General features: G+C 34.0%; 1 protein-coding gene across 7 annotated transcripts in view; it reads left to right on the top strand.

Annotated features, from left to right (window-relative positions):
* The window catches only part of VPS13C (vacuolar protein sorting 13 homolog C), a 196,400-nt gene that overhangs the window by 35,947 nt on the left and 146,125 nt on the right, over positions 1 to 14,328 (top strand). For all 7 annotated transcript variants that reach the window (XR_012120726.1, XR_005057547.2, XR_005057550.2 and 4 more), the window contains 6 exons: positions 119 to 246; positions 783 to 889; positions 7,541 to 7,712; positions 8,826 to 8,888; positions 13,209 to 13,335; positions 13,870 to 13,964. Coding sequence is in view for 4 of the 7 variants with exons in the window: in XM_037004257.2 (XP_036860152.2) it covers positions 119 to 246; positions 783 to 889; positions 7,541 to 7,712; positions 8,826 to 8,888; positions 13,209 to 13,335; positions 13,870 to 13,964 (692 nt within the window). In the remaining 3 variants the exon portion in view is untranslated. The remainder of the gene's footprint in view (positions 1 to 118; positions 247 to 782; positions 890 to 7,540; positions 7,713 to 8,825; positions 8,889 to 13,208; positions 13,336 to 13,869; positions 13,965 to 14,328) is intronic.

Genomic DNA, 14,328 nt, shown 5'->3' with positions numbered 1-14,328 from the left:
TTTTAACATTTTTATCATTTTTCTATACTTTCAGAGTAACAGTGTTCTCATAATTATTTACAGTTGTTCATAGGTAAGGGCATATAAATGTACCTTATGTCTTCCCCTGTGATATAAGTTTTTCAGCCAATATCAGCCTCTGCAAAACTGTATATGAATCCTTATGCAGAAACAGAGCTCAAAACTCCCAAACTTGACTGGAACATAGAAGTACAAAATATTGCTATTGAACTGACAAAACCTCAGGTAAGATTCAGCTGGCCATTTTCAACTTTGATTAGCCTTAAATCTCAAGTGCTTTTGTTCTGTGATTATTCCTTCTCCAATGTTCTGGTGGTTTTGGTTTTTTACACCGAGATTTGATTCCAGATGGAAGTCAAATGATGGTCCACAGGAAAACATGTAGTTCTAGACACAACTATATACCATGGCAGTACTTAGAGATACCGTATTTCATTGTGCATTTTACACTTTAACATATTTGAAAATAGGATGAATATCATAATTGGTAATAATGACAGTTTAATTGGCAGCACTGTTTTCTCTAATAGTGGAACTTAATGATATATATATATAATGATATAATATATAATTATAATTATACACAACTTAATGTTTATTAGACTGTATGTTAAATTTTGATGAAACATTGATTTACCAGGAATCTGTGATAATCACTACTCAGGAAATTTGGAGTCTCATTAGTCCAAAAATAAAATAAAATTTGGTGTTTATTCATGTGTGGAATATAATAAATGTGACTTTGTTTTTGTTTTTCACAGTACCTAAGTATGATTGACCTTTTGGAGTCAGTGGATTATATGGTTAGAAATGCCCCCTACAGGAAATACAAGCCTTATTTACCACTTCACTCCAATGGTCGACAGTGGTAAGTCAGAATTTTTTTTTTAATGAGAAACATATAGTCATATAGTTAGGGACTCTCAGAGTTAAGAGAACTTTAAAGCTGTGTTATGAAGCCCTTTTTCTTTTACACACTTGAGAGGGGTATCTTTTTTATTATGTCTTTGTTACTTTACATTTATTTATTTTATTAAGGTATCATTGATATATATAATCTTATGCTCAGATTTCGTATGAGCAACATTGTGGTTACTACATTCCCCCCTGTTAATCAAGTCCCCACCACATTACCCCATTACAGTCCCTGTCCATCAGCATAGTATGATGCTATAGAGTCAATACTTGTCTTCTCTGTACTATACTTCCTTCCCTGTGCACCTCCTCCCCCCATATTATGTGTGCTAATCATAACCCCTTAATCCCCTTTTCCTCCCTTCCCACCCACCCTCCCCAACCCTTTTCCCTTTGGTAATTGCGAGTCCATTTTTGGGTTCTGTGAATCTGCTGCTGTTTTGTTCCTTCAGTTTTTGCTTTGTTGTTATATTCCACAGGTGTGTGAGATCATTTGGTACCTGTCTTTCTCCACCTGGCTTATTTCACTAAGCATAATATCCTCTAGCTCCATCCATGTTGCAAATGATAGGATTTGTTTTCTTCTTATGGCTGAATAATATTCCATTGTGTATATGTACCAGTTCTTCTTTATCCATTCATCTGCTGATGAACACTTAGATTGCTTCCATATCTTGGTTATTGTAAATAGTGCTACAATAAACATAGGGGTGCATATGTCTTTTTGAATCTGAGAAATTGTATTCTTTGGGTAAAGAGTGGAATTCCTGGGTCAAATAGAATTTCTATTTTTAGGATTTTGAGGAACTCCATATTACTTACCACAGTGGTTGAACTAGTTTACATTTCCACCAGCAGTGTAAGAGGGTTCCCCTTTCTCCTCGCCAGAATTTGTTGTTCTTAGACTTTTCCATGCTGGCCATCCTAACTGGTGTGAGGTGGTATCTCACTGTGGTTTTAATTTGCATTTCTCTGATGATTAGTGATGTGGAGCATCTTTTCATGTGCCTGTTGATCATCTGAATTTCTTCTTTGGAGAATTGTCTGTACATATCCTCTGCACATTTTTTAATCAGATTATATGCTTTTTGGTTGTTGAGTCATGTGAGTTCTTTATATATTTTGGACGTTAACCCCTTGTTGGATATGTCATTTACAAACATATTCTCCCATACTGTAGGATACCTTTTTGTTCTGCTCATGGTGTCCTTTGTTGTACAGAAGCTTTTCAGCTTGATGTAGTCCCACTTGTTCATTTTTTGCTTTTGTTTCCCTTGCCCAAGGAGATGTGTTCAGGAAAAAGGAGCTCATGTTTATATTCAGGCGATTTTTACCTATGTTGTCTTCTAAGAGTTTTATGGTTTCATGATTTATATTCAGGTCTTTGATCCATTTTGAGTTTACTTTTGTATGTGCAGTTAGACAACAATCCAGTTTCATTCTCTTGCATGTAGTTGTCCAATTTTGCCAACACCTGTTGAAGAGACTGTCATTTCCCCATTGTATGTCCATGTCTCCTTTATTGTATATTAATTGACCATATATGCTTGGGTTTGTATCTGGGCTCTTTAGTCTGTTCCACTGGTCTATGGGTCTCTTCTGCCAGTACCAAATTGTCTTGATTACTGTGGCTTTGTAGTAGAGCTTGAAGTTGGGGAGTGTAATCCCCGCAGCTTTACTCTTCCTTCTCAGGATTGCTTTGGTTATTCAGGGTCTTTTCTGGTTCTATATGAATTTTAGAACTATTTACTCTAGTTCATTGAAGAATGCTGTTGGTATTTTGATAGGGATTGCATTGAATCTGTAGATTGCTTTAGACAGGATGGCCATTTTGACAGTATTAATTCTTCCTTTCCAAGAGCACAGGATGTATTTCCATTTATTGGTATCTTCTTTAATTTCTGTCATGAGTGTCTTGTAGTTTTCAGAGTATAGGTCTTTCACCTCCTTGGTTAGATTTATTCCTAGGTATTTTATTCTTTTTGATACAATTGTGAATGGAATTGTTTTCCTGATTTCTCTTTCTGCTAGTTCATCCTTAATGTATACAGATTTCTGTGTATTAATTTTGTATGCTGCAACTTTGTTGAATTCAGATATTAGGCCTAGTAGTTTGGGAGTGGATTCTTTAGGGTTTTCTATGTACAGTATTATATTACCTGCAAACAGTGACAGTTTAACTTCATCTTTACCAATCTGGATGCCTTTTATTTCTTTGCATTGTCTGATTGCCATGGCTAGGACCTCCGGAACTATGTTGAATAAAAGTGGGGAGAGTGGGCATCCTTGTCTTGTTACCGATCTTAAAGGACAAGCTTTCAGCTTTTTACTATTAAGTTTGATGTTGGCTGTGGATTTGTCTTTTATGGCCTTTATTATGTCAAGGTACTTGCCCTCTATACCCATTTTGTTGAGAGTTTTTATCATGAATGGATGTTGAATTTGGTCGAATGTTTTCTCATCTATGGAGATGATCATGTGGTTTTTGTCCTTCTTTTTGTTGATGTAGTGAATGATGTTGATGGATTTTCTAATATTGCACCATCCTTGCATCCCTGGAATAAATCCTACTTGATCATGATGGATGATCTTTTTGATGTATTTTTGAATTTAGTTTACTAATATTTTGTTGAGTATTTTTGCATCTATGTTCATCAGGGATATTGGTCTGTAATTTTCTTTTTCTGTGGTGTCTTTGCCTGATTTTGGAATTAGAGTGATGTTGGCCTCATAGAGTGAGTTTGGAAGTATTCCCTCCTCTTCTACTTTTTGGAAAACTTTAAGGTGGATGGGTATTAGGTCTTCACTAAATGTCTTATAAAATTCAGCAGTGAAGCCATCTGGTCCAGGAATTTTGTTCTTAGGTAATTTTTTCATTACCAATTCAATTTCATTGCTGGTAATTCGTCTGTTCAGATTTTCTGTTTCTTCCTGGGTCAGCCTTGAAAGGTTGTATTTTTCTGGAAAGTTGTCCATTTCTTCTAGGTTATCCAGTTTGTTAGCATACAGATTTTCATAGTATTCTCTAATACTTTGTATTTCTGTGGTGGCCGTAGTGATTTTTCTGTTCTCATTTCTGATGCTGTTTATGTGAGTAGACTCTTTTTTTCTTAATAAGTCTGGCTAGGGGTTTATCTATTTTTATTTTCTCAAAGAACCAGCTTTTGCTTTCATTGATTCTATTGTTTATTCTTCTTGATTTTATTTATTGATGCTCTAATCTTTATTATGTCCCTCCTTCTACTGACTTTGGGCCTCATTTTTTGTTCTTTTTCTAGTTTTGTTAATTGTGAGTTTAGACTGTTTGTAAGGGATTGTTCTTCTTTCCTGAGGTAGGCCTGTATTGCAATATACTTCCTTCTTAGCATGGCCTTTGCTGTGTCTGATGGATTTTGTGGTGTTGAATTCTTGTTGTCATTTGTCTCCATATATTGCTTGATTTCTGTTTTTATTTTGTCATTGATCCATTGGTTATTTAGGAGCATGTTATTAAGCCTCCATGTGTTTGTGGGCTTTGTAGTTTTCTTTGCATAATTTATTTCTAGTTTCATACCTTTGTGGTCTGAGAATCTGTTTGGTACAATTTCAGTCTTTTTGAATTTACTGAGGCTCTTTTTGTGGCCTAGTGTATGATCTATTCTTGAAAATGTTCCATGTGCACTTGAAAAGAATGTGTATTCTGTTGCTTTTGGATGGAGTGTTCTCCAGATGTGTGTTAGGTCTATCTGTTCTTATGTGCTGTTCAGTGCTTCTGTGTCCTTATTTTCTGTCTGGTTGATCTGTCCTTTGGAGTGAGTGGTGTGTTGACGTCTCCTAAACTGAATATTTCTCCCTTTAATTGTCTTAGTATTTGTTGCACATATGTAGGTGCTCCTATGTTTGGGTGCATAGATATTTATAATGGTTATATCTTATTCTTGGACTGGCACCTTTATTAGTATATAATGTCCTTCTTTGTTTCTTGTTACTTTCTTTGTTTTGAAGTCTGTTTTATCTGATAAAAGTATTGGAACTCCTGCTTTTTTCTCCTGATTAGTTGCATGAAATATCTTTTTCCATCCCTTCACTTTTAGTCTGTGTATGTCTTTGGGTTTGAGGTGAGTCTCTTGTAGGCACCATATAGATGGGTCTTGTTTTTTTGTCCGTTCTGTTACTCTTTGTCTTTTGATTGGTGCATTCAGTCTGTTTACATTTAGGGTGATTAATAATAGATATTTACTTATTGCCATTGCAGGTTTTGGATTTGTGGTTATCAAACATTCAAGGGCAACTTCTTTACCATCTTAACAGTCTAACTTAACTTGCTTATTTATGCTATCATAAACACAATGTGAAGAATCTTTTTTTCCCCTTCGTTTCTTCCTCCTCTACTCTTTATATGTTAGGTGTCATATTCTATACTCTGAGTGTGTCTCTCAACTGACTTTGTGGGTAGCTGATTTAATTTTGCATTTGGTTAGTAATTAATTGGTCTGCATTTTTTACTGTGGTTTTATTTTCTCTGGTGACAGCTATTTAGCCTTTGGTGCACTTCCATTTAGAGCTGTTCCTTTATAATACACTGTAAAGATGATTTGTTGGAGGCACATTCCCTCAACTTTTGCTTATGTGTTAATTGTTTAATCCCTCCTTCAAATTTAAATGATAATCTTGGTGGTTAGAGTATTCTTGGTTCATTGCGTTGAATACATCATGCCACTCCCTTCTGACTGGTAAGGTTTCTGCTGAGAAGTCTGATGATAGCCTGATGGGTTTTCCTTTCTATGTGATCTTTTTTCTCTCTCTGGCTGCCTTTAATAGTCTGTCCTTATCCTTGATATTTGCCATTTTAATTATTATATGTCTTGGTATTGTCTTCCTTAGGTCCCTTGTGTTGGGAGATCTGTGCACTTCCATGGCCTGAGAGACTATTTCCTTCCCCAGATTGGGAAAGTTTTCAGCAATTATTTCTTCAAAGACACTTTCTATCCCTTTTTCTCTCTTCTTGATCTTCTGTTACACCTGTAATGCAAAAATTGTTCCATTTGGATTGGTCGCACAGTTCTTTTAATAAATATTCTTTCATTCCTAGTGATCCTTTTTTCTCTCTGTGCATCACTTTCTTTGTATTCCTGTCCTCTAATTTCTATTCTGTTTACCATCTCCTCTACCTCATCTAATTTGCTTTTAAATCCCTCCATTGTACATTTCATTTTAGCTACTATATTTTTTAAGGAGTCTGTCTCCTTCTTTAACTCATCCCTTAGCTCTTGAATATTTTTCTGTAGCCCCATTAGCATACTTATGACTTTTATTTTGAATTATTTTTCAGGAATATTGGTGATTTCAGTTTCACTGAGCCCTCTCTTTGGTGTTTGAGGGATTTTGATTTGAACATGGTTTTTCTGCCTTTTCATAATCCTACTGGATAGTGAGAGATATTAGATTTGTGTAGGCAGCGCCCTCTAGTGCCCAGAAACTCTGCTCTTCCAAGCTGCCCAGCTCCTGGAGTGATGGTGGTACCAGTGCCTACCCTAAAGAGAGAGCTCTTTCCTGCTTCCTGGCTGCAGTGCCTGCCTCCACTGTCAGGGACAGTGAGCCAGGCATAGGGAGTAGCCTCTCCATTAAGCCTATGTAGTTGTCGTAGGTGGGGCTGCTGTCCTGCTAGCCTGAAGCGATGGCAGTGTCAGCAGATTGGCACACAGGTTCCAGTTAGGAGAAAGAAGCGGCAGGCTGCTTATACAGAGGGGGCCTCGGGGCTGTGTTGCCAGCCAGAGGGATGAAGCGCCTGAAGCTCCTGAAAGTTCCCAACCTGCTGGGCTGAGTGTGCTTGGATAATTTTCTCCACCTGTTCCTTCTCCTGAGCAGCAAGCTCTGTGTAATCCTTGCCCCTTTAGCAGCCCTCTCACTGTTGGAAAGTCTTTCAAAGCACCTGTCTTTCTTTTGTCCTAGAGCAGCCGGTTGTGAGAACCTGTTCTCCACAAGCACCTGGAATCTCAGTCTGTGACTTTGCTTTTCAACCCCTCTATCTCCAGAGCACATGCAGTGTGGGTTTGTGCTCCTGGAGTAGATTTCTAGAGCTGGGTATTTAGCAGTCCTGGACTTCTACTCCCTCCTTGTTCTGTTTCTCTTCCTTCCACTGGTGAGCTGAGGTTGGGAGAGTGCTTGGGTCCTGATGGGTTGTGGTTTTGTTACTTTACCCTTTTCCATGGGCTGTTTTCTTTTTCCAGATATAGACTGGCCTGTGCAGTCTCACTTCTGGTCACTCTTGTAGGAATAGTTTTATCTTCTCTATTTTCATATTATATGTGGTTTTGGGAGGAGATTTCTGTCTCATTTCTCATGCCACCATCTTTTTTTGCAACCCCCTTGTTAATGGCATTGTCTTACACTCCTGCTCTCAGTTCATGACTTGGTATTTAAGACTTTCAACATTTTTTTATTTCATCGCTCTTCAGTTACCCACATGGACTAAGTGTTATATCCATATTGGGATACTGTTAATTTTGCCGACAGGACATTCTGTGTCTTTATGATTTTGCTTAGGCATACCATCTTCCTGGAGTGGTTTGCTTTTTCTTAATCCTTTGTATTCAAATGTGCATTAACAAAATTTGATTTTCAGGTGGAAATATGCAATTGATTCTGTTCTTGAAGTTCACATAAGAAGGTACACACAGATGTGGTCGTGGAGTAACATAAAAAAACACAGGCAATTGCTTAAGAGTTATAAAAGTGCCTACAAAAACAAGCTAACCCAGACTAAAGTCCCAGAAGAAATACAGAAACAAATTCAGGTATATTTTGCTAATATTAATGAAAGCTATTATTTGTTAAAATCATCCTTTAATGTTAATTCTTGTAAATTTAATTTTAATTAAAATACAATTCTATAAAAAACATAACTCTTTGAGAGAATTTTAAGGAAAAGTGTCGAGTGTTTTTTCCATTATTTTCTTCTTTAAAAAATACCTTTGTTGTCTATCCTATTATCAGATTAAATGAAGTTACTGTGAACTATTTGGAGAAATGTGTTGATTTTATAATAATGTTTAGAAAGTCAGTATCAGGGCTATTCAAATATGTGTTTATTATTAACTGGATATGTATTATTCTATTAGTGGCTCTTTTTAAGTGTTCAAAGTATTATTTATTAAAAAATACAGCTTTTATTCCTCAAGATAGAAAGTCTTATTTACATCCTTTTGAAATAAAAACACACTGAATACATAATTTGCTTACTACAATCTGATCTTGATTATATAATTACTTCTGTCACCAGTTCATATGAAAAGAATTAATTGATTTCCTACTATTTTGAAATATGTGAGAATCACTAGTATTATATGTTAAAAAAAAAGCTCAAATTTCTCACCATCTCAGTTGTGGCATTTTAATATATAAAATGGGATCAGTGTCTTAGAGTTGTGAGACCTGCATGAAATAACATATAGAGCACCTGTATGTTATCATATCATACTTTTATGTAGAATGCCCAAATCAGTTTCTGCTTTAGCTTCCTTGTTCATTTGCAGAATATTACATTCTCACATTTTGTGTTTTGTAGTGATGCTTTTAGTACAATGGTTGTAAAATAATGTAGAACAAAGAGAGTCAGAAATAACAATCATAATCCCCTTCCCAGATATTGTTCCATTTGCATATATGGTTATCTGTGTATTATAATGGTCTCTCAAATTCTTATTTTCATATTGTATTTAATGAGGATTTACTTTCTTAGAAAACTTATTTCTCATATTGTAAAAATTTAAAAGCAAAGTGTACATTCAGACTTATACTTTTATTAGATTATAACTACTGTTTGTTCATGGGCTAGATTGAGCTAGAATTCAAAGAAAAAAATGTTATCTAATGCCATTCCTGTTTTACAAATGTCTCTTTGTTTATAGGATTTGGAGAAGACTTTGGATGTTTTTAACATAATTTTAGCAAGGCAACAAGCCCAAGTAGAGGTAACCATCTTTATTAGCTGATTTTATATTAAATATACTAAAACTACATTAAATCTAGAATCAAGAAATCTTGTTTCATGGGAAGTTGCTTAGATTTACTCTAGTGAGAATAATAGTTGAGTTTTCATAGTTTAATTTAGTCTCAGGGGGAAAAAGAATTGAAATATTGGGGAAAAATTGCACTATGATAAAAGAAAATTTTTTAAAATTTTATGGCAAAAAATTTGAAAATCCCCCAAAAGAAAGTAAATAAAAGTAATCCATAATCCTAGGAACATAGAATGTTAGCATTTCAACATATAGTCTTCTAGTTTTTCTCCCATGCATATGTACCTACTGATTTATGCTTTTTAGCCACCATTTCTTTTGCTTTCTCTTTGCTTTGTTCTCACTTCCCTCTGTTCCTTCCTTCTTCCCTTTTTCATCTTTTACCTCCCTCCCTCCTCCTTTCCTCTTCGTTTCTTTTTTTCCAAAATTGGAATCAGTATGATTACAATGTTTTATTATTGCTTATTTATCCTACTTAGTACCTTGACTGCAATGTTCCGTGTCATTTCTTTTATTCTGAAACATAATTTTTTTGGTCATTAAAAAAGTAAATTACAAGTGCAGTACAACTCATTATAAAAAAGTTATGAAATACATTTCCACACACCACACAAAAAACATCCATAATCTCACACATTAAAGATAACTATTGTTAATTCCTGTCTGTATATTCTTTTAGTCTTTTATATTCATGGATCTCCATACATATATTCATGTTTTTAAATGGGTTTAAAACATATGCACTTGTTATTAATTCAAATACTCATTGAATGCCTATTTTAATAGCATTATGGTTGAGTGTAGATTCAGCAGTCAGGTGTACTGGATTCTGATGCCAGCTTCGAGTACTTGTGTGACCTTGGACTGGCTGTTTAACCTCTAACCTCTCTGTGCCTTAGTTTCCTTATCTGTAAAACAGGATTAACTCATAGTACCTACATCAAGGGTTATTGTGAGGAATGCATGATAATCCATGTAAAGCACTTAAGACTGTTATGTACATAGCACTTAATAACTACTAAATAAGTGATTTTTTTTCCCATCATCGTTATCATTTACATTATCATACAAAAGTGAACAAAAATCCCTTACATCTAGGGGGAAGAAGGATAATAAATGCAAATACAAATACAAATACAGTAAAAAGGAATATAGAGAGTTTTGGGCTAGGTAGTGATGGTGATGGGGGTTGCAATTTTTAATAAGCTGGTTGGGAAAGCTTCACTAAGAAGGAAGTATTTGAGCAAAGACCTGAAGAAGGTGAGGGAGTCAACCAGAAAAATAGTAGAGGGACAAGTGTACCAGGCAGAAAGAGTAGAGCAAGCTGAACAGTTTTGAGATGGGCTTATTTGACTCTTCAGGGAACTAAGTAGAGTGGTGAGAGAAAGGAGAGTGGGGGTTAATCTCATCAGTGGTTATGTCTGACATAATACTAAAAGCAGGGATTAGACATTGGTACATCGTGTGTGTGTGTCATTTTATGTCAGCTGTCATTTTTTTAAAAGGTAATTATCAACCTGTAGACAATTTTTTTTTTTAGTATTTATTTCCTTCATAACTTCTGTCACTGTAGAAAATTAGTATTTTTGTGTGCTTTTTAATAATTCATTTCAGCCTTTTTATTTTCTTAGTTTTTTGGTTTATTTCAAAATTTCTTAAAATTTATGATGTGGCTTTATCTCCTTTTTAAAGTTTTTTTTAGAGATTTGGGAGGGGGAACTTGAATGTTGTAGTTGGTTCCTACATTATCTTAATGTTACTTAACATACTATTTTTTAAATTCCTTAATGATTTTTTTCAAAATAAATGTATTTTTCATTAAAGTTTATAAATATGATCATAAAGTTTTTATGGGGAATAAAAAAAGATGGTAACAATTAAAAAAATTTAGTGCCTGCCCTTTTTAAACTATAAGTTTAGCTGAAAAGCTTTTAATGAAATGTTCAAATATTGTATAGCTGCTCCTGTATTTAGATCATAAAGAACTGTTCATAAATCCATTTATTTATTAAGTCTAATATCTAAGAGAGGGTTGATATTACAGTCTCTGGTTGCATTTTCCCTAAAGGAATTGTAGTAGATTGTAGAGCTTTGTGAGCCCGGATGATTCATATTTAATTGGGTGTCTTTTCCAAAAGAGCTCAGTTTCATTTGCTTGTGAAACTGTTGTGGCAGTAAAATTCCCTGCTCGATGATCTCTGCTGTTTTGAGGAAACTCTGGTACAGTCATCTCAGCTGTAGTTGTTCTGCACATAAGAAGCACTAGTGAATTAAAAAAAATACTGATGTCTAGAGTCCACTTCCTCAAGATTTGATTTAATTGGTGTATGGTGGGATTTGGGGGTTGTTTTTTTCCTTTTGTTAGTGCGGCACATATTGAATACCACTTAACTATACCACTTAACTATGGTTTCTATAGTAGTTGATTTGTCATTCACTTTCAGTTTGCAGATTCAAATAGGGCCTGAAAGTATGTACTCATCTATGGCTTGTGACAGAAAGTTTACATTTTCTCCATGCTTAGTCTTTAAGTTCACCAACACGACTAGGCTCCTCCTGAATTGCCAGTAGTGTTCATAATGCTCTTTCATCACTATTTTTTTTTTATTTAGACACCTTTACATAGGTTGGGTGATTTCTCTGTCCTGAAGGTACCTATCTGTTGTTGAACTATGTAGCCTGTATCCAAATGCTACATTTGACTTTTTTGGGAACAACTTTCAAGTTTTTATAATTTTATATTTTGTTTCTTATTTTGATCGCTTCTTCTCATTAACATTTTAACCTTTACAGCTTCTGTAATTATAGAACACAGATGGAGTTGGTTCCATTTAAAAAAATGGAAACTAAAGACAAACACAGGAAACACTGGGATTAATAATACTGTGCCTACATCTGAAATGAACACAAAATATTGGTAGCTAAGAATTGATATGCTTCTGCTGAGGCTTTATATTCATGAAAATTTTAAACTAGAAAATTTAGTGATAAGAAAGAAAATTAGTAACATTTTTCTTGAAGTGTTTGCTGGTACTGTCAATTCTGAGGAAAGTACTAGTATTTTCAATTTATATTAGGAAATTGAGGCATAAAAGAGGTTAAATAGTCTAAGTTCTGCTTATCATGAAGAGTAAAAAGGCACACTAATCTTCTGTCAAGAGAATGAAGAAGTTAAGTGTTATTTCACATAAAATATAAAGTAATGAGATATGTATTTTTTTTTTTACCCTTTAACTTTATGACTGCTTAAAATAGATTGGTAAGCTTGACAGAAGATAGGACTGAACTATAACTTTGACCTTTGATAGTTTGTGGGTAGATGTAGACCTATTCCTTTAGTATTTATTTAAATTCTAATTGTTAGAGTTTATTTAACTTAGTTTAAACTGAATTATCACTAATCACACCTCTTCTCTTTACTATAGAATTCAACTATTTTCTTTTAATTTCTCTTTTGGATTATTTCACTTTCTGTTACACAGGGTGGCTTGCAATATGTTGCTGATTCACTACCAGTTTAAAATATTTTAAATTTTAAATGGGGAAATTAAGAAAGTTTACTTACTTTGGTAAGTAAATTTACATAATTTGGTAATTTGTTTCCAGTCAGACCTTACCAGCTCTATGAATGAGAAGATAGAGTCAAATTACTTGTCTCCTTTATTTTCTCTATTTTTCTGTTCTTTGGTTTGATATTCATCTGTGTTTCACTGAAAAGTGGGCAGAAACAAGGAGCAGCATAAAATCAACCCAGAATTTATTTAAAAAAGAGGATGAAATGAAATACAAGGACTCTTAGTTTTTACTTATATTCTACCCTCATCTCCTCACCGTGTCCATAGTTAGCAAGCTGGCAATGTATATGAATTCTGAAATATGATCGTTTTAAAGTAATACTTTCTTGAGTGTGGAAGCATCTTCCTTTCAGGGAACTTTTAATTTTATTAGTCTGCAGTCCCAGTGGCTACTTAACTTAAAAATTTGGAAGACATACTGGTTCAAAAAATTTTCACATTGAAACCTTTACTACATTCCTGACAAAGTACAGATTCAGCAAATTCAATCAGTAGGTATGGAAAGTAAATTAACGTAACAGTGGGACTACATTAACTAAATCATATCGAGCATCATTTCAGAAGGAACTGGTTTTCCTGATGTTTTTAACCTAATGTAGTGTTAAAAAAAAGTTAACCGTTGCTCTTATCTGGCTATACTTGAAAATGAAGAGAACATTTATTCTTTAATTAAATTTTTAAATCTTCATTTTTCTAGGTTATTCGGTCTGGGCAAAAATTAAGGAAAAAGTCTACTGACACAGGCGAGAAACGAGGCTGGTTTAGCGGGTTTTGGGGTAAGAAGGAATCTAAGAAAAAAGATGAAGAATCTTTGATTCCTGAAAGTAAGTTCCAAGTCAGATAATTTATTGAACACTGATAAGAAATACTTATAAATGATATTTTAGCCAGTTTGTTGAATTTTATTTCAGAATGCTTCTGAAATAAAAGTACCTCAGTGTAGTAAATAAGTAAATGTATCAAGCTGGAACATTTCTGTTCATTTTTGAGAAAAATTATTTATGTGAAATTTAATCAAGTTTCAATTCAGAAGTCTCAGCATTTTAGCATTCCTTATTATTACTTTTTATGTGGATATTTAGAAGTTTCATTTAATTTTTAAAATACTTAGGTAATTCTAAAATCCTTGTATGAAATCTGAATTACCTTAATGGTGTCTCTGCCTTTTCTTCACATAAGCAAGCAAATAAATGTTTGTTTTAACTAGTCAAAGTAGTGTATTAGAAGAAATTACCTGGGTGTTTTTGCCGTCTCATTTCTATTAGTTTTAGCACACTTATTAGTTTGGTTTAATTTTTTTTATTGTATCTGTAAAAGTGATGCAATGGATTTCTTAAAATACTCTCCTTTATTTGTAGCTATTGATGATTTTATGACTCCAGAGGAAAAAGATAAGCTCTTCACTGCTATTGGTTATAGTGAAAGCACCTACAACTTAACTTTACCCAAGCAGGTAATTACTTGGGTGGTCTAAGAGATATTTTATTTCATTTTACTTCTATTATCTTGAATTGGGTTAAATAAGTTACTGATTTTTAAAGTAACTGATGAAAATATGTTATCATGTATTTCTGCTTTACTATTTGTTCAATGTTTCCAGTCAGACCTTACCAGCTAAAACTCTCTCTCCAACTTCAGAGTTAATAGTTAGAGTGAATGGAAGACTAACCTGATAAAAAGCATGTATTATAGAATTAAAGTGTATCTTTAAAATAAATTTTTTTAAATTGTGAATTGTAACTCATATATAAGAGAGAAAGCAAAACCAAAATTGTTCATTTGGTTTATCACAAAATGAACAGCCATGTTTTTTTGAG

Source organism: Manis javanica, chromosome 8 (assembly GCF_040802235.1).
Source record: "Manis javanica isolate MJ-LG chromosome 8, MJ_LKY, whole genome shotgun sequence".
NCBI lineage: Eukaryota > Metazoa > Chordata > Mammalia > Pholidota > Manidae > Manis > Manis javanica.
The sequence above is the reverse complement of the archived record's forward strand: the minus strand, read 5'-3'. Positions and strand labels throughout refer to the sequence as shown.